Source organism: Centruroides vittatus, unplaced genomic scaffold (assembly GCF_030686945.1).
Source record: "Centruroides vittatus isolate TY-2023 unplaced genomic scaffold, ASM3068694v2 scaffold_861, whole genome shotgun sequence".
Classification (NCBI taxonomy): Eukaryota; Metazoa; Arthropoda; class Arachnida; order Scorpiones; family Buthidae; genus Centruroides; species Centruroides vittatus.
In genome coordinates, this window is record NW_027122718.1 from 8,238,591 (window position 1) to 8,259,930 (window position 21,340).

Here is a 21,340-nt window from a genome sequence, read left to right on the forward strand (position 1 = left end):
AAATAGGTTGAAAACATTGTTTCCTGTATACCTTGGTCCAAATTTCGCCATATTTGCAAGAGATAGAAATGTCCAAAAAGTTTATCATTGTTTCACTCTCCTGGTTGATAAGAAACCATATTACCATAATTTGACCGTGGGAATTTACTCCATCCCGTTAATCAACCAATGTTTCAAATCAAAACTGGTCTGCATGGGTGCCACTATATGTAATTTACATCGTCATCTCAAAGAACATAAATACACAATTGATAAAAATCTTGATAATACAATGCTGGCAGCTTACTTGCAACATCAGGACACACAAGTACAATGGGAGCAGGCAACCATCATCAGACCCACATCTAATATACACACTATGAGATATCTGAAAAAATTGGAAATTTTTAAAGTACACAAAAAATCTGGTTGCATCAACCATAGGGACACGGACAGCTTGTCTACTGCATGGTGGTCCTTTTATGAAAGTTAATTTTATTAAAGGACATTTATTTGTCTAGTTTTTTTTTTATTGTATTTTATTTCTGTAGTTATTTATTTATTAATCTCAACTGCGATTTCTGTTGTTTATTTATTTTAGAATCCTTGTTGTTATTTATTTTTAAATTTTTGTATTCACGTTCTATTTTATCGTAACTGAAGAAGATCAGTTAAACTTATCGAAAGTGTTATTATTTAGTAAATTTCATTGCTGAATTTTTTAAAGGTGTATTTTTTTGTTGAAAATCTATCCAGTTGATACAAAATATATGCATGAGATTTTCTTTGACATTGCCCGTTAACTTTTAATTTTGTAATTACAAAAATGAGAACATTTTGATATAAGATGATACTTTTCTGAGTACAGTAAGAATTCTTCAAAATCTGAACTGGATGAACATAATACTAAATATATAATTTCCCCAACCTCAAGATTAGTCCAGCAAGCATCACAATTATCATTGGTCACTAAATTTGGTAAATTTTGAAATTTGTCATTAAAAAAATAAATGAATAGTAATGTCTACTTTGTATGGTCATGTTTAAACTTTATAATTACAACAATACAATAACATGCATTTAAATTATTAATCTAGTATTTCCTACGGCAAAAATAGTTGCTTAAATTCTTATCAAAAATATAAAATAGGAAGACTGAAAATAATTTTGTAAATTATCTCATTAATATTTAATTCCATTTCATTATTCATTGTTTACATCCAGTAATTTTTTGTTTCATTGCACATGGATATAACTTTGATAAATTGCACTTTATGTTTACTATTTATTTTATATTTCAATATATTTATTATGAATCACTTTTTATTAAAATGACTTTTTATGGAAACTTCTTTTTTTTGGATTATTTCTAATTAATGGATAGTATTAAAAGAGAGTATTGCTGATTTATATTATTATTTAACAGCATATCATGGAACTAGAAAGAACATTATTAGAAGAAGAAGTGAATATTCCTATTTATTTCACTCAAGAAACACCTGAAATGGAAGAAATTTATAACAGTGTTCAAAAATCACCTAATAATGAAAGAGCTGGCACTGCAGCTGAAGGTAAATATAATACTTATTTTAAATTAAAATTATTTTTCAAATGGGAAGTTTCGTAACTTACTCTGATTTTTTTTTTTATTCTTTAACATATATGCACTTTAGCGATAATAAAAACAAGTACTTTCAATGTCACATAGATGTCTTCCTCAGGTAAATTAGGACATTTTAAAAATACCATTGTAAAATTTGTTTGGCCAAAGGAGAACAATTAAATTTGTAAATATCAAAATTTGAATGTAAATATTAATTGAAATATATTGAATATGTAATGATTTTTAAAGTTGGGTAAAAGAATGATAAAAATAATAAATAATGTAAATTATGAAAAATTGGGAATAAAATTTAATAAGAACAATATTTAAATATTTGGTGCAAGGTATAGTACTAATCATTTAAAAGCTTAGTGTTATCAATATGTTTGGGATTTCTAGAGTAGGTTTGTTATACGGTACTAATGCAGAAATATATAATGATTTCCAGATGAAGATAGATTTGCCCTCAACACATTGAGTAAAGATGTTTTTGCCCATAAAGGGCCAAAACATTTTTATTCAAACAATGTGTTCAGCATAAATCTATTAATATGTATGCAAGTGGACAATAGAAAATATTTTAATATTTGCAATATTTAAACAAATTATATTTATTAAAATGTTTTTGAGTATTTCTATTCATTTTTATGAGATTCATATTTGATTTTAACAAAATAATCAAAATCAAATTACTAATGAAAATTTAGGATGTTTAATTTTTGGTTAATCAACTAAAGTAAGAATTTTCTGAAGATGAATAGAAATTTTTAAATAAATTAAGTTCATATATAGTACCTATATTACAATCAAGAATATTTTGAATTATTTGTAATGAAAAAAAGTGGACTGTTAAAGACGTGTTAACATCACATCATTATCAGGTGCAAATTTAAAACTTATTCAAAACTTACTGTAACATTGCCCATTATTTTAAAGTATCAGTTTTTATTTAATGTTCAAAGTACCTGTAATACAAAATTTTTTTTTTTCTTTAATATTGTATATTTTGGAGATATGAAATTTTTCTTATTGAGATGTTAATTTTTCTCTCTCTTTTCAATCTGTTAATATCTGATTTTTCAGAAGAAAAACTAATTTTTATATGGAATTATGTTTTTGGCTTAAACTATGTTCTTGACTATAAATATCATCAGTAAGCAGTAAAAATTCCTATCTATGTTTTTTTTGAAAATATATGATATTTATTTTTTTGAGAGTTATATGATAATTACTACACTCTTAGAACCTATAACTGGTGTGATATAAAAAAAAAATTGAAGGATGTTAATTACCACAAATGTTTTCAAACTGCTGGGAGTTCTTTAGGTGTGAGACTGAATTACTAATGGGACAGAGCAAACCGTTAAAGGAAAAAAGAGAAACAAGCTTACACAAAAAATTTAAAAAGCTTACACAAAAATTGATCAATCGTTACCACCATGCACACTCGCAACACACCATCCCGACTGACCACCACAATAACAATCCCCCAACATGATACAACCCGTCCCTAGCGCGCACAACGAAGTAAAATGGATCCCTATCACATTCAGTCCGTACCTAAAAACACTGTATTCTGAGATAGTCAAGAAAAGACGCATTAAAGTCACTTACAGGAGATGCCCCACAATCTTTGACATCCTTCGCAATGGAAAGGACCCCCCTAAACAGAACAGACTCCCTGGTATTTATAGCATTCTCATTAAGGACAACAGATTTGATAGGGACCTCATTTATATTGGATTCACAAAACGCTCCTTGGAAGTCAGACTCCATGAACATACAGCAGACATACATCATCAGAGAATTACTTCCTTCCTCGCTGCCTACGCTGCCGATCCAGACATTGTGGCGGTGTTCCACCAGGTGAAACTCCTTTGCAATACGTCACACAACGAACACCTTAAGTGGCTGGAGACCATTCAAATCTACAAATCATCCCTCAATCACAACTACGTCAATTTTAAGGATGAATTGACCCTATCGACAGCTTGGCAGACATTAATAGACTTCGACCTTTAAGGTCATGTTGGGTCAACAAGACGAACATGCACACGTCTCATGTAACACCTTATTATTATTTCTCTTTTTTCCTTTAACAGTTCACTTTGTCCCATTAGTAATTCAGTCTCATACCTGAAGAAGAACTCCCAGCAGTTCGAAAATGTTTGTGGTGATTAACATCCTTTAATTTTTATTTTTTTATATCACACCAGTTATAGGGTCTAAGAGTGCAATATTTTACACATCCCAGTGTTCTCCAGTACAGTTTAGTATATGATAATTGATATTTAAAAAGCAATAATTTCAAAAAATTTATAAAATTTTGATGAATTGATATGAATACAGTAAAAGCTATCTAAAACAAGCCTGAATAAAACAGAAGTCTACCTAAGCAGAAGAAATTCTTTGGAACAGTGATTTTCTGTGTTAAATTTTACTAAAACCCAGAAACCTATCCAATGCAGAAACAGAAGAGGTTTTGGATTTGAAGAACAACATAAACTTGGATATAAAGTGGAAAATTAAGATTTCACTTGTAGAAAATAAGTAAAATTTTATCCAGGTATAACTCATCACATAGCCTAAGAAATGTATTTAAAATGGTTTTGAACCTTTTCAGAGACTCAAAGGTATCATGACAAGTGGGACATACATACTTGCCATGAGACCTTTGAGTCTCTGAACTCAAGATCTTTGTTCATATTAGTCTTTGTTGGAATTAACCAGGAGCAAAATCAAATACTTTTAGGAATTGAGAACTTTCAAGAATTGAATGATTTTTCAAGAATCAAGTTCTTTAGAACAAGCAACAAATATAATTCATGAAAGACAATGAGAGTAAGGTAACATTGTTTGCTGGAAGCCTACAAAGTCCGCTTGTAGCCTGCATCCACAAAACGTTGTTCATTACTAGTATAAACAATACTTTGTAAAATAGAAAATCTAATACAGTGGTGCTTCATACTTTGAATTTAATTCATTCCAGGAGGCTGTTTGAACTTTGAATTGTTTGAAGTTTGAATCAGGTTTTTCTCATTAGAAATAATGGAAAGTGAATTAATCCATTCCCAGACCTTAAACAATACCCATTTCAATAAACTTAAAAACAGCAAATATATATAATTTAAGGTAAAAATAACACAATTAAATGCTCAAATAATAAATTAAAACATGGAAACAATAAATAAAATAAATAAATACTGTATAATAATGTAAAGATTAACACATGGTCTGCAATTTAAAATATATATATATATATGCACACAATGTCACCTTTTGTACTTCCAGCAATTTTATTTAGAAATATGAACATTTCATCTTATAAGCTGAAGAGGGCCACTAAAGGTGACCAAAAACGTTTGTATTTCTAAATAAAGTTGCTGGAGTAAGTATGAAAGGTGCTATTGTGTGCTTATATATATTAAAGAGTCTAGTTCAGTTCATAGCTTATGAATTTAAAAAGAATTGTAGACCTATAAATTCCCACTATCATTTTCTGTCTGTCTGTTTTTCCTTAATCTCGAGAACAGTGTTAGATAAATGAAATTCAGACCAGATATGGAAAGATTATGGGCAGGTGGCCTTGATTAACTACCGTATATCTCGGCGGATAAGACGATAGTTGAATCATAAAAACTGGTTCCCAAAATCCGGGGTCATCTTATATGACAGATACAAAAACAAATTAGATTGAAATTTATATAAATTAAAACCGTTATAAAAAGACGGACAAACCGTAATTATTTAGTAGAAGCGAGTAGGGTATGTGCACAAAATAGAATAGCCCATAGAATGTTTTTGTGAATAGTCAGTCATTACCCAAATGCTCGAATCAGTGCGAATATTTGCAACAATCGCAAGGCAGTGCTGCCAGATGCAAGAACATAAAATTTGTTTATTCGAAAAATTACAAATAGGACATAATTCTGTATACACTATACAGTATTATTATTCAGATGATGATCGCTGATCTAAACTAAATTCATAGGTCGTTGATAGTTTGGGGGTCGTCTTATAGGACAGATATATGCTAAAACCATAAAACTTTGACGAAAATTTATACCTCGTCTTATCTGCTGAGATATATGGTATATATGAACTTCTGATGCAAACCAGATGTCATGTTATTTCAATTCAAAAATTTTTTCCTGAAAGGAGTTAGATAGATGACTGGCATGACTCCATTGCTAACAGAAAAGTATGATGTACAGGGGCAAGCCACTACTAATTTGAGGGGAGAGCATATATTTTAAATTAAATAAATTAAAAATTGCAACCCAGCATTCTGATGATGTGACAATAAATAATTGCTTGTTGCTAATGTAAGATTGTATTTTCTTGTTTAACTTACTCTATATATATGCTGATATGCTGATTTTATTCAAACAAAATGTACAATAAAAAAAGTTTATTTTTTACTGTACATTTTGTTTGAATAAAATCAGCATATCAGGCATATTATGCATTATGGTTTTCAGAAATGATCTAACATTATACAAGCAGCGAAAAAATAAAATAAAAATAAAACATATTGGGGAGGATACTCCTAAATTTTGAACATGTCAAGTATAATTTAAAAAGTTTTGTTCTGGAAATTTTGAACTAAAAGATATAAAACATATGGGGTGCCCAAAAGCTGTAAACAAAGAAAATTGCAGGAAGAAATTGTTAAAAATTGATGAATAACGCCCAGTATATTTAACTGAACATGCCAAAAATAAAGAGAAAAAAGCATTCAGAACACACAAGCTGAATGCAAGAACAAAAGTGAGAGATGGCTTAAGTGCACAATAATTGTGTTTACACTTCAAGTACATTTTTTCAGTTTGAAGCAAAATTTTGTTGAAATTTAGCATTCAAACTTTGAAGCATTGAATTACAAGGTACTACTGTAATGTTATCATATGGATATATTTACCTTTTTTTGAAAAGAATATAAAATAAAGATATACAGGAAATCCTTGTTAGTTCAAAATTCAGGGGACAAAATATTCATGACTTTGAATTATTGAATTTTGAATTATTATCTGAGATTTACATATTTCTGTACAATATTCCAAATGCCATGTAACTGATGTAATTTGTTAAGCAAAGGGAATAGGGTTACTTACACAGAATGCTATTTTCATCAATTAATAATAATAATAATAATAATAATAATAATAATAATAAAGGCCACAATATTGAATACATGCCATATTGTTAGGAAATTCTTGAATACAGACACTGACACACTTATTTAATTATAGTTTTGTTTTGGTTGCTATGCCTTGATTCTGGTCCGGCATAGTACACAGCCACTGGTGTCAACCGAGTATAACCCACTAAACCCAACATAATAATGATAATAATATAAAACTGCAGGTAAACAGCACATGTCTGGTGAGAACCTCACAGGTAGGTTTTATGAAAAGTAAAGCAGAATTTCTCAAAATGTAGCTCAAGTTGTTTTTAAAGTGGCCCAAAATGTAGTAGCCTAAATCCCTACAAATATCTCAATCTGATACTTGTAGCCCAATCTTGCAATCCTGAAACCCATCCATATTTTACAAAATAAGAGAAAAAAGTGATAGTCCATATGTAAGGTAACAAAATGTGTTACTGTTAAAGCAAAGCCATATTGACCAGATTAGAGTTGTTCTTGGTCTATTGTTTCTTATAGTATAGAGGTACTTCAATCTAAATGAACGATTTAACATATGCAATTTCAGATCAGACAGAATTTTCACTTTGAATTATGAAGTAGCCATATTTCAAACTAATTGAATTCCTTAACATGTAAATATCTATATCCATGGCTGGGGAAAAAAGTACCAGTTACAAACTAGTGAGATTTCAAACTATTAATAAGGATTTTCTGTATGTATTTTCTAGTATTTATCCACATGTGATTTCATAGAGGGTAGTATTTTAAATAGAGTTTAAATAATGAGAAGTAAAATATTAATTTTTAAAATTTTATTAATTGAAAGTTTATTATTCAGAACTTATAGGTTCTGTTACAACAAGTGGCTTCCAAATGGTTATATCTGGAAGTTCTCCTAAACCACAAACAGATGTGCAAATTGCTAGTATTCAGGTAAAAAATAATTATATTAATATTTTAATTTTTACTTTACATATTGTAATTTAATTTCAGAAAAAATTATATTATCACTTTATATTTCATATTAGGGTAAATTACCTGGTTTTGGTGTAGAAGAACAGTTACCAACAGTAGCATTGGTTGCACATTATGATGCATTTGGAATTGCCCCAGTAAGGACAATGTATTTTATTCTTTAGTTGGTTCAATGGTAACAAAAAATAATTCAATGTATAATAAACAGAAAATAGACTAAATATTTAAATTATTGCTATTTTACTTATTTTAGATCATTTTTTAATTAATAAGATTACACTTTTAATTAATTTTATTAATTTGAAGAATTAATAGTAAGCCAAATGCTACTGGACTTATTCATTTATTAGTGTCATTTGGAAGTGGTATGGTGCTGTTTACTTCTAGTATAATAGTTGCAAATTACAATAAGGGACTGTCTACAAATTACATTTGCATTTTTCTTGAAATTTTTACTCTCCCTCTCCCCATTGTCTTGTTTGTCAAAGTTTCCATAACCCCTTTTTTCAGACATCCAACAAAACTTATCTCCCTCAAAACCTTTTATCACTTTATGTATAATAAAATGCATAAACTGCATAAAATTTAATGAAATAAAATATACAGTATGTCCATTCAAGTTTAACCTCGCCCTTCCAGTGTGGATGTCATTTATGGACAGCCCTTAACCCTTTCCCGGCCAGGGTACCGATCTATCGTTACCCTACTCGTTTAGCAAAACGGCCAGGGTACCGATTGATCGTTACCCTGTTAACAATCGATTTTTATAAAATTTATCGACAACAGATGTCAGCACTTGACGGCATCGTCTTGTTTATCGTTCATTCTACATATTTTTGTCCAGGTGGTGTTTTGTCGACTTAAAAAATTTTAATTATCGGTTATTTTTTCTTAATTTTTCATTTTCTGATAATTTTTTATTTTATTTTTAGCATATAATAAGTTTATTCAGCTATAATATGTTAATATATCGTAAATATTTAAGTTATGATTTTCAGTTCTGATATTTTATATATTTTTTTTAATTTTTAATTTTTAATTTTTTTTAAAATCTAAAATATTAGCAAATGTTACATCTATTGCTATTGGTAATCATATGTTTATTACAAAAATATATAGTCTTGTTTGATATGAAATGAATAAAGTATATTAGTTAATTATATTAGATGAAAGCAGAATAAAGTTCAGATTTCAAACAAATGTTTGATATAATGTGCGATAATTTCACAACGAATAAACGTACGTGCATAAATGTAATATCAAATTATACAGAACAATATTCTACGTCATTCTGGCTCAGTGACAATAAGAATAAAGTAACCAGACAATGTTAATTTTGACAAAAAGTAACAAATTTTCAAGTTTGAATGTCAATTATCATATATTTTTTTTTTTTCTCATAAATTTTTCAAACAAACTTTATTGAAAAATGTCGTATTTAAAACTAACTATATTGATAAATATATGTGATTTTTTTCATATGAATCAAATAATAATTTAATTTTTGGTGAATTTTTAAAATAATATTGCCTGATTTACCTATTTTGACCTTGGCCGTTTTACAAAATAAGGGGGCGTGGCAAACGGCAGGGAAAGGGTTAAAAAGACTAGTAAACAGTATATAAAAATTGGGTGTCATATCACCTTTCCACTCAAGCATAATATACTAGATGTTAAATTCCTTTTACAAGTCATTCATTGGTTTCACTATGTGAAATAACTCTAGTTGGCTCTTTGCTGATCAAATTTAAAACTTAACTTTATAGAAACAAAACAGTTGGAAATTATACTACATTTACACTATGAACTAATTAAGTAAATAATAATAATAATATGGTTCATAATTTCTATTTTGTCAATTTATAAAGTTAATTTTGGATAATAACTAAATAATAATAATAGTTGTTAATATAAACTATTAAACTATTTTTTACATAGGCATTATCATTTGGTGCTGATTCTAATGGTAGTGGAGTGGCAGCATTGTTAGAATTGGCTCGGCTTTTGTCGCATTTGTATACTAGTTCTCGTACTCATCCAAGGTAAAAATATTTTATAAAGATTATTTATTTAAAAAATGAATGATTTATAATATGTTAGAAATTTCCTTTATTTAAAGAATTCTAATATTTGTAATTTTATTTTTAATTAATTACTTTTTAAAATGATTGCAACTTTTAACAATTTGAGAACGTCTTTACTTTTACATATTGAGATAGTTCATTAATTAATACCTGGTCTGTGCTACAAATATATTTTTTTAAGTTCCAATGCTAGTATTAGTGATTTTTGAAGATTTATTTTCATTTTGTTTTAAACATTTTTTTAATTTTTTCTTTTCATTGATTTTTTGATATGCTTTAATTTATATTCAGACTAATTTTATATAATGAATTTGTTTGAAAACAAATGATCATATTTTTTAAATTAAAACTATCTACAGACAAAAAAAATCATATTTTTTCCTATTACAATAAAAAAAAATTTTATTTAAAAAATAATTATTTATATTTATGTACTTTTTTAAAATTAAGTAAATTTTATTTCAGATTTAATTTATTGTTTCTTCTGTCTGGTGGTGGAAAATTTAATTACCAAGGAAGTAAGAAATGGATAGAAGATAATATAGATAGTTCTGGTAATTTTTTTGTGATTTATACATTTTACAGATTTTTGTAATAAAGGTTAACTACTCATGCATGATAAATATTACCAGCATTTTCTTGTATAATATTTTCTCAGTAGAATGTTTTTTGGTTTTTAATACTCAAACTTCATAGAACATACACATATCTTGATTCAATGTTTTTCAGCTGATATTTATGTTTTGAACTTCAACTTTTGCAGATTTGATTATTTGTGAGTTTTGCAGTACACAGCAGAAAATTGCAGTAACAAATATAACTAGTAAATTGTAAAGAAAAATAAAAAGTTTAGTAAGTCAGAAATGTATAAAATGTATGTATTATTAATCTATTTTATCATTTAATACCATAAATATATACACAAATTTATTATAAAAAGTTTCAATAAGCTAAAGAACTGCAGACTATGCATTTTACTCAGAGATACCATACTCTATCTCATTATTAGTAAACTTTATTGATGTATTTTGTCTCTCAGTATGTGGTGTTTCTTGCAACTTTAATAAGAAAAGTGTATAAAACTTCACTTTGCAGCATATAACTGTTTTAATATAATTTTATTAAACATAAACTGCATAAACTTTTAATATAATTTTATGTATATTTTAGTTGCTTTGGAACCATGTTTTTAATTTCTATACATCTTTTAAAACTCAATATAGTGAAGACAAAACCACTAGACTGTTCAACATCCTTTATTCAATATCCTTTTTCATTAGTCAAGACATGTTTTGAACACTTACTGCTCGTCATCAATTGATCTGTAAAGTGACTTAAAAAGTACTGAAATTGTAACCTATCTTGACATAGGTAATCATGGAGCTATGGTTGAAAAAAATCTTATTTAATTTTACATTATTAAAAAACCAACAAAAGTCCATCACTCATTATATTATGCTGTGGAGTGATGTGAAATTCTTAAAATTAACTTTGCAATTATTAAAATATTACAGTCTAAAACTTTATGATGTAAATTATATGATTTGACACATTACCAAAAAGAACTATTTATATCTAAATATTTTATATGTATTGCATCATACTGTATGTGCTCTGTATTGCCTCTCTTTCATTCTTCTCTTTCTCTTACTCTGTGTGTGTGTGTGTTAGTGTATTAGTCTGTTTTTGATGCTATAATTTTAAATTTATACTGTACTGCAGCAATATGTTTTATATTATTTTAGTTTTTTTTCATGGGTTTAAATACTGTATGGTCAACAGTAAAAGTTAAGATTTAGGATTTTGGGCTAGAGTTATTTGAAGTTTTTTTGGTTCACATAAATCTGGAGGACCAACTGTATATAATTTTACATTCAACATTTCAAAAATGCTAAGGAAAATCACTATATAAAACCGATAACGTTTAACAATTTTATCATATAATATAAGATAGTATATCAGAAAATAATTCAGAACAAAACTAAGAATATTAAACAGATAATAGACCTTGATTTACATTTTAATCAATGTTATTTTAATGTTTTAGCAATTTAATCATTGCTAAAATGCTATTTATTTATTATTAAATTAAATTAATGTTTTTGGGAAAAATTACAATTATTTCAAAATATGCTTATGTTCTTTTATTGCAGAAGGCAGTTTATTACCAGATTCTCTGTATACATTATGTTTAGATACAATAGGAACAGATGATTCATTGTATTTACATGTATCAAAGCCACCTAAGGATGGAAGTCCAGGATCATTTTTATACAAGGTATATTAGAAATAATTTAACACTGTGATGAAACTAATTCACATTTTATCAGAGGTTTTGCTCTTTTAACAAAATATAGATTAATTACACAGTTAATCTGTATTTAATAACAATAAGAATAATTTAAAAGTAAGATTTGATAATGAATTAAAAACAGCAGTGTTCATACTTTCCTTATTGCAGATTACAACTTTTATTTTATCAATTTTTTATCTGAGGTATTATCATATTCTTAAAAATTAGAGATATTAGAAATTTTTATTTGTAAATTTGTAATATGAAATTAAAATATGGCAAAAAATAAAATAAACAGTTATGCTGTTTTTAGATGGATATACTGCAGAAAATTAGTGGAAACACTTAAAAGATTTAAGATGATATTTATATAAAAATAAGTCATTATTAGAAAATTGAAATATTACAGAAAGATGACTTTATTTACAGCATACACTGAAAAGAAGCTGACAATTAAATAAAACAAATTATCACTAAGAATAAGAAATATGATCACTAGCATAAACAGTCCAATGCAGGAGAATTCTAAAATTTAATTGTTATTAGTGCATTCGCTATTTGAATATATTTTCAGGCTTTACTTGATTGGTTGATGGCCATGACAGCAAAAGTCCATTTTAATATATACAGGGTGTTTCATTTAACTTGATACTGTGAAATATCTTGAGAAATATGCATTGTACAAAAAAATGTTTAAAATAAACTCTCGGTATTTTGGGGGACAGTTCAACCCCACAAAATTTAGCTCCCGTGCCACCCCTGGTGGTGGGGAAGGGGACAACTTTGTAAATTCAAATGGAAACTCCTATTTTTCATAGCAGATTTTGATTCTATGTCAAAAATTATCTGGGACAATTTTTTGAATCATAGTAGATGGCACCATAATCTTTGAAAATTGGTTAAGTTCTTTTTTAAGAAAAACCCCACATTTTATTGCATAATGATTCCAGACTGGGAGAAAAGTAACTCTGATGTCCAAACATGGTTTTTGAATCATAGATGGCACTGCAATTGCCACTTTGAAAATGAGAGGAAATGGGACACATTCCTTCAACTTAGTATCATTATACTATAAAACTGAGAGTTTCCATGAAAAAAATGAAGCTCATATAACTTTCACTGATTGCAGCACCAACTATGATGATTCAAAAACCATGTTTGGCCATTGGAGTTACTTTTCTTCTAGTCCAAAATCATTATACAATAAATCTAGGTTTTCCTTAAAAAAAAAAGGACTTAACTAATTTTTCACCGATTACAGTGCCATCTACCATGATTCAAAAAATTGTTTCAGATAATTCCTACATAATTTTTGATGTAGAGTATGAATCTGCTATGAAAAATGGGGTTTCCATTTGAATTTACAAAGTTGCATGCCACCCCATCCCAGGGGGCTAAATTTTGCAGGGTTGAACTGACCCCTCCAAATACTGATAATGTAATTGTTCACTAAATACTGTATATCTGTAGTAGTCATGATACTATAAATATGTATAACATGTATTCAAGTGTAATATTTTATTTATGTATGCAATGTGATTGAATTGATTCATTTTTTAAAAATTACTTTTTTTAACTTTATATTTTTTCACATATTTATCTTAAGAAGATTAAATGTCAAAGCTTTAACGTTTTTACAGTCTGTTCAGATAGGAGTTCTATTAATCAAATGTTATATCTAATACTTTATGAAAGAAAAATTTATATAGTTATTACAAATAATTTTTTCAAATTATAAGTAATCAATGATAATACAAATAACTATCTAAACAAGTTGTTATTTAAATTTTTTTACAATTTTAAGTCTCATTTAAGGAAAGAAATTACTTCATTGTCATATTCATAATTTTTTTTTCACTTAAGATATTCATATGTTTAGCTATTAAAAACCAAAGCAGATCAAAGAAATAAATGTGTAATAAGCATATATATAATTTGATTCAGAAAGCTTGTATTTTATATTTTACCAGTATATAGTGACAATTTGTAAATAGAATATAGCATTATATTGCTCTGTCTCAACTATTGTTTATACTATGTATTTATCACTAATGATGCTATCAAATTGCATCTGTGATAAAATCTAGTTTTCTGATGCAATGGTGATATATTTTAAAGAAATATCACTTATTTAATTGGAATTAAGTTATATAATGTAGATCAAATGTTACTTTATTCTGATATTTATCAATATTATGTTAAACATAATAATGAGATAATAAGTTTTAGTTTTCTAATTATTTTGATTATGTAGTATAATGGAGAACTTATATAACAAATATATATAAAATAATTTTATGTATATTTTTATTATTAATATACTTCATTTTATTCAAGTACATAGTAATCTATTAATTGTAGATATTTACATAATTAGTATCACTTTAAGCTTAATATATATGCTTTTCTATTAATGTTTAGATTGCTAAATTTACATTAAAAGATTTTATAGAATTAATATGTTATGTACAAGATAATATCAATACACAAACATGTGAATTCATTAAAATTCACAATAGGTAATAGTACAGTTCTAATTTTACTTCTAAAATTAAAATTCTTATAATATTTATGAAACAAATTTTAAATGAATTCTGGAATATATGATTTCAAACTTTCTTTTTTTAACTTAGGAATTGCAGAATGTAGCAAATTGGCTTTATCCCGAAATGAATGTTAGTATGGTTCATAAGAAAATTAATTTAGCTGAAGAAGTCTTGGCATGGGAGCATGAACGATTTAGTATTAGACGTCTACCAGCTTTCACTCTTTCTCGGTTGCATGTACCAAAACTTCTTAGTCGAATGTCAATATTGGACACAAGGTACAAATTTAATTTATGATAAAATTTATATATACATTTGTTGTCAAAAAAGTTAAGCATCTAGAAAGACTTATCCAATTTATTAATAAATGAAAGTTGGTAAATATGTCTTAGGCAGATATGCAAATGATGTCAGTTTGGAGTTAAATGGAACATCAAAATTTTTATCAGAAGTCTTAGGTGCCACTACCTCATAAAACAGATTACAGCTGACATAATGCACTCCTTGTGTACTACAGTGAGTGTTCACTTTAAGAAGAGTTCTGTAAAGTTGAAGGATGCCTGGAAGGTTGATGTTAATGTTTTACATATAAAACATCACTATCAACAACTGACAGACTTTTAAAGAGGATCTTGAAAGTTCACAAAGCAGACTGATCATTTCATGCCATTGGCAGACATATGGGGTGTTCAGTTGGAACCATTGGGAAGGCACTTGTTGATACAAGCACAAGGGAAGACCATTGCATATGAGACAGGCATGAAGAGAATGAAGAACATCACCATCCATGATACAGCATTATGTATAGGATTAGTATAGCAACCTATATCATACTGAACAACTGCAAGGCAACTGACATAAGCAGAGCTGCATTCTCACTATCCCCTACATTCTCTGCCATTAACACTAGTACAATCAATGCAGTGATGTCAGGACTGGGAGGCAAGGACAGATGTGCAATGACAATGAATTATCTTTAGTGCTTTTGTTTGAGCTCAGATGTTCACTTCGTGCAAGTGTAGTGGATGATTAGTCTTTTCTGTAATCAGACTAATCTTGCATTTACTGCATTTGTGTGTTACTAAACATTACTGTTGAGTGGCACAATACTTCTGATATTATAATGTGGGGGCTATTTCAGATACTCGATCACAATTGGTCTTGATTTGAAGAATAATGATAGCACCGTGGTGTGTTGAAGCCAACCTGAGACTACATGTGCTATCTTTCTTCAAACAGCAACAATTTTTAAATAATATATATAGCAAAAGTATCACTGCAGTCCTTGTGAGGTTTTGAGGGTCTTCCTTGGTCTTCCAGATTTCCAGATTTGTCAATAATAGGGCATGTGTGGAACCAGCTTTATGACCATCGCAAAATGTGCAAAACTAAAGGACCAGTTACAACAATTGTGGACAAATCTGGTACAAGATAGTATTAGGTGTCTGTATGACTCAATTCTAAGATGAATATTGACATGTATCTGTGCCAGAGAAAATGCAACACCATACTAAAGATGTCAATGAAGAATGATGTTACTCCAAATTCTATGGACCATTTGTATTCATTTTGTCATCACTTAATGATCACTTATGATTAATACATACACACACACTGTTTTATTTCATTCTAATGCTTCCTTCTTGATGCTTAACCTTTTTTGTTAATGAGTGTATTTTCAAGTAAAAAATTTCAGTTTAAAAGTATTATTATTAAAATTAAACATGAATTTGAGATTAAATTTTTCTTTAATTATGAAATATATAAATATTTGTCTTAAATTTATTTATCTTAAAACATGTTTATATTTATGATTTATGTATAGTGAGATAGAAATAGTGCTGGCATTTCTGGTTTGCTGGAATGTTATATACATTTTCATGTAATTTATATAATTGAATCACATAAAAACAATTGATTTAAAAGTAAATTTACCTGATTTTAATATTTCTGTAATGTTTTTATCAACAGTTACTTCAACATTTTTATTTCTGCAGCTTAATACCACACTATACATACAAGCATCCATGTTTCTTTGTATGTGTAGCAGAAAAAAAAAAGCTGCTGTATTTTTTCTGCAGTATCATCTTTTCAGCAAATGTTTAAGAACAATTTACTACTTTATAGTGCTTCATTTAGAAATGTTTTGATGTGTTGTAATCAAGCAGCACTGCATAAAGAAATGCAGCCAAATTATTTTGATGAACAAAATATTTAAATTAGCCAAAATAATTAGTTCTTAACTTTTTTTATTTACAATTTTTATAAAAAATAATGATCAGTTATTAACACCAAATAACATTTGTTAATTCTGGTAAAAATGAGAACATTAGAAATTAGATAATTATTTCAAATTAATCATATATAAAAAAATTTTTGTATTCAATTTTATGAAAAACTTTTTATTTCTGATTGTGTGTGAAAGAATTATCCGATTTCTGATTATGATGATGATGATGACGATATTGTAATAATATACTTGAAATTAATGTTAATGATATTTAGATATATTTCAATAAAAGTATTAGATGATAATTATAACAATAATTTCTCCATTAATTAAAAAACTTTTTATTTACAGGGATAAAGTTGATGTTGATAAACTTGCAAGGAATGTGAAAATCATAGCAGAAGCTTTAGCCCGTCACATGTACAATTTGTCTGGAACATTTAAAGCAGAAATATTCTCAGATGGATTAGTAAGAGAATTAATGATATCATTAGAGTTAGGACATCTAGGCCCTAAAAATCATATAAATACTTAAAAAATTGTAACTTATATGGTTTTTGAGGTCCTAGATGTTCTTGCTTTACTTATCATATTTTGAAATTGAAATCAATTTTCTTTGTATAAAATTTGTTTATACAGGGTCCAGCAAGGAAAACAGGGATTATAAATAAGCTGTTATTAACTTCTAAATATTTATTAACAAATTTTTACGTACAAGATTTCAAACAACATAACTGCCATATATATTTTGAAGATGACATCAAGAAGTGACCTTCATTCATACACAGACACTCTGCATCTTCAAAATATGTTATGTATAGAGCAGAGCAGAGCACAGCACAACATATTTTCAAGTGTGTTATTAATTGCGTGATGAATTTTTGCTTGAAGAGTTTCAATATTTTTTGGATGAACTTCATATACCACATTTTTTTGTTCACAAAATATTGAAATTCTTGAGACAAAAATTCATCATACAATTAATAACACATCTAAGAATATGTTGTGCACTGCTCTATAGTCTGTTGCAAAATTATAAACACACCCACATTTTTGTAAATACAATCTATTGTCTTATGGTCTTAATAGTATATTTATTTATTTTTATAAAAATCAAATAATTAAAAATAATAATATTAATAAATTTAATTTTTGTTCTGTTGCAAAAATATAAGCACGCCCTACTTATGTCTATTTTAACAATCTTAATAAAGTTTTCAACAATGTCTTGTGGAACAACATTGCCAGAGACAGAGATTAGTGAAATTTACTTTTTGCGTGGTTCTAATAAATCTTTGAGACAAATTTCAGTTTCTATTAATTACTCTATACATGCCGTAAGAAATGTTTCTTCAGTTAAATTTAAGAACTTATAATTTTTGTAGCATGCTTATGAATGAACATAATGATGATAGTGATAAGAGTGAATAAAATTGTAATGTAGTTCCAAAAAGTAGTTCTTTTTCAACTTTAGTCAACATTGATGTTTCATCTTTAATGGTTATAAAGTTGAAAACTCACTTTGCACAAATATGATAAGATATTATAAACGGTAACAAAATATTTACTGATTTATTCTGATTTATCTTCTGATTGAAAATTTTAAATCACTAATTTTTACTATTTGCATCATATCCCCCTTAGAAAGAATGCCGCATTTTGTTCCACAAGCATATTCCATACTTTGGAAAACCTGCACTTAGCAAATAAGATCAAAAAATCTGAGATTGGTCAAGTTGCATTGACATAATTTGTTCAAAAAATAATTTTACATTGAATTTGTAATTTGTTCATAAAAGCATATTCAATTTTAATTTGTTCCTTTAGTTCTGCATTATATATACCTGAAGACATCTGTTATAAACAGATGAAAACATTTATAAAAGTGCTAATTTTAAGTAATATATACTGGTTTAGGTGTTTTGTCTGCATTTAAGTAAAATATTCCAATATTGAAGAGTAATTGAATGATCAAGATAGGAAGAAATTAACAATTCGATTAGCATCATTGTCTTTCACTTCTTGAAAATAATTACTCAGATTAGACATTTAAATGTGAACCTATTTCTTTTTATTGGTGTAACAAGTGACTATTAAATAAATAAATTTAGAACCTTCTGGAATAAAAGAACTGACCCGGGACGGGGCTTGAACCTCCGCTTGCCGTGCGGTGCGCTTGCCAGTAACAAGTGACTATATTGAATAAGTATCCAAGCATTAGGAAAGTGACAAAGTTTTTAAATAATTTTATTCCTTTATAGTTAATAATCATTTTCGAATCTATATCCTTCACAACAGAGATGTAGTTATTTTACACACAAAAAAAATAGTTACTATAAAAAACTAATAATAATTATTTTTCAATGTTATTATTAGTATTACTGTAAGTCTGTGTGGATAATCTACAATGGTATATACTCCACAGAAAATTGCTATTAATAGAATGGAAATAAAAACCCTCACATAATTACTTCATCATATATCCTGCACTTCTGCATCAGTTGTTGAAAACATGACACTTACTGATATTTAATTTAGAAGATGTCATCTGAAACATTAAAATGTTATACTATTACAATTCATTGTAGATGTAAATTATAAGATAAGCGAAACTAAAAAAATATAACACTGGGATGGTACCTCCTAAATCATATGTGGAAGATACAAATGCCTATCAAATGACAATAATTTTTTTATTATGTTGCTTCATTTATTTTATTTATCAAATAATAAGAATATAGTAATAAATGTTAAAATAAACTCAGAAAAACTTAAACAGAAAATAATTTTAATCTTAATAACTTAATATCCTATGACATGATTCCAAGAGTCAATTATTTGGTTCTTATTTTCTGTGAAGAACTCTAAAGCTTAGTTTAGTTAGACATTCACTAGTGAAAGTAAAAGCAGAATGCAAAGTAATCATTTGTTTTCACCTAATGAACTTGATTGTCACTACCATTTTGTTAAATAGCAGCAGCAGCTTTGCTTAACTGCATATATATTCATCTTTAGTCTATATCAAACTGAAAATTAAGAATTTTTATCTTTACAGGCTGTACAGAAACAGTTTTTAACAGCTTGGATTGACTATCTCAGTTCAAATTCACGTAGTGCCCAACTTTTAGCTTCCATATCACCTAGACATCCGTTAGTCACAACTCTGGAACAAACAATGGCACGGTATCTTAAAGAAGTACGAACTTCCATTTTTAAACCAGACAGGAGGTAAATCAAATTATTATTATAGAAATTTTCATATTCATTGCATTATTTAAGACTAGTAATTATATTGTAAGATTAAGAAAATTATTGCTGTTTTTTGTAATTTGAATACAATTATTAAAATGCCGGGCTGCAATTTTTAATCTCTCCATCTTCAGATTAGTAGTGTCTTGCTCAATAAGGAAAAGTATTATTGATGTTTTAGTAATTATGATAAAAATGATTTTTTTAATGTATATATTTATAATAAATCATTTATTTGAGTTATCAATTGATTTTTAAATGCTCTTGCAGTTTATTAATTTAATTGCCGTAATTTTATTAATATTTTTAATAATTATTTATCCACTTTGTAAGAGTGAGATCATTAATATATTTGGCATTGAAAATACTGATAATTACCAAAGTCGAATAATTGAAAATATTTTTGAGATTCCATTAATACCTGAAATGAATAATTTACCAAAAAAGAAAAAGAATTTTTGCTTCTCTTTATTAGATATATAGCCTTATTTAAAATAATACAAAATTATGTTCTAAAATTATTGCTAAATTAAACATAAATATTAATAAAAGTGATTCTATATATATATATATATATATATATATATAAAGAATCACTTTTATTAATGTTTGTTTAATTTTAATTTTAAAAATTAATTTTTAAATTATAATTATAAATATAATTATAATTTAAAAAAATTATATATATAATTTTTTTAAAGAAATAACATTAATCAGAATTAATTTTTTAAATTTTCAGGGAGCCAGAAGTTGTATTCTATGAACCAGCAATTGCTATGATGAATGCTTACAGGTATATTAAAAATTAAACATTGATATGTATATGCAGTCCTGATTTTTGGACATAACACATTTCTTAAAAATTGCATGAAAATCAAATGTCAAAAAGTCAAACAATAGAATTACATTGTAAATGGAGTTTTGTTTACAGATAGTTTTAAAAGTCTTACATAAAAACTAATATTAATGTAGAAAAATTTTAATTTTTACAGTGACTATGCTATAGTGCATAAAACAGACAATAGAAATTAATTATTTTTACAAATTATTTTACTGTTATCAAAATGAAGACCAGCAGAAAGCATCACCACATGATTGTTGAAAATTTTTATTTATCAACCAAAAATGTACAGCAGTCAGAATTTGGCATGCGAAAGGAAATTTAGGGTATCAAAGTATTATGTTTGAAAGAGTTAGTTGTCTGAAAGCTGAATGTTTAAAAGTCAAGGTCT

General features: G+C 27.3%; 1 protein-coding gene across 1 annotated transcript in view; it reads left to right on the plus strand.

Moving 5' to 3' along the window:
• The window catches only part of LOC136989994 (BOS complex subunit ncln), a 42,842-nt gene that overhangs the window by 14,208 nt on the left and 7,294 nt on the right, over positions 1–21,340 (plus strand). Inside the window, exons 3-12 of the mRNA XM_067288306.1 lie at positions 1,406–1,550; positions 7,570–7,664; positions 7,760–7,843; positions 9,645–9,748; positions 10,256–10,344; positions 11,944–12,068; positions 14,717–14,907; positions 17,211–17,328; positions 19,915–20,087; positions 20,848–20,901. Of these exons, the coding sequence (XP_067144407.1) occupies positions 1,406–1,550; positions 7,570–7,664; positions 7,760–7,843; positions 9,645–9,748; positions 10,256–10,344; positions 11,944–12,068; positions 14,717–14,907; positions 17,211–17,328; positions 19,915–20,087; positions 20,848–20,901 (1,178 nt within the window). The remainder of the gene's footprint in view (positions 1–1,405; positions 1,551–7,569; positions 7,665–7,759; positions 7,844–9,644; positions 9,749–10,255; positions 10,345–11,943; positions 12,069–14,716; positions 14,908–17,210; positions 17,329–19,914; positions 20,088–20,847; positions 20,902–21,340) is intronic.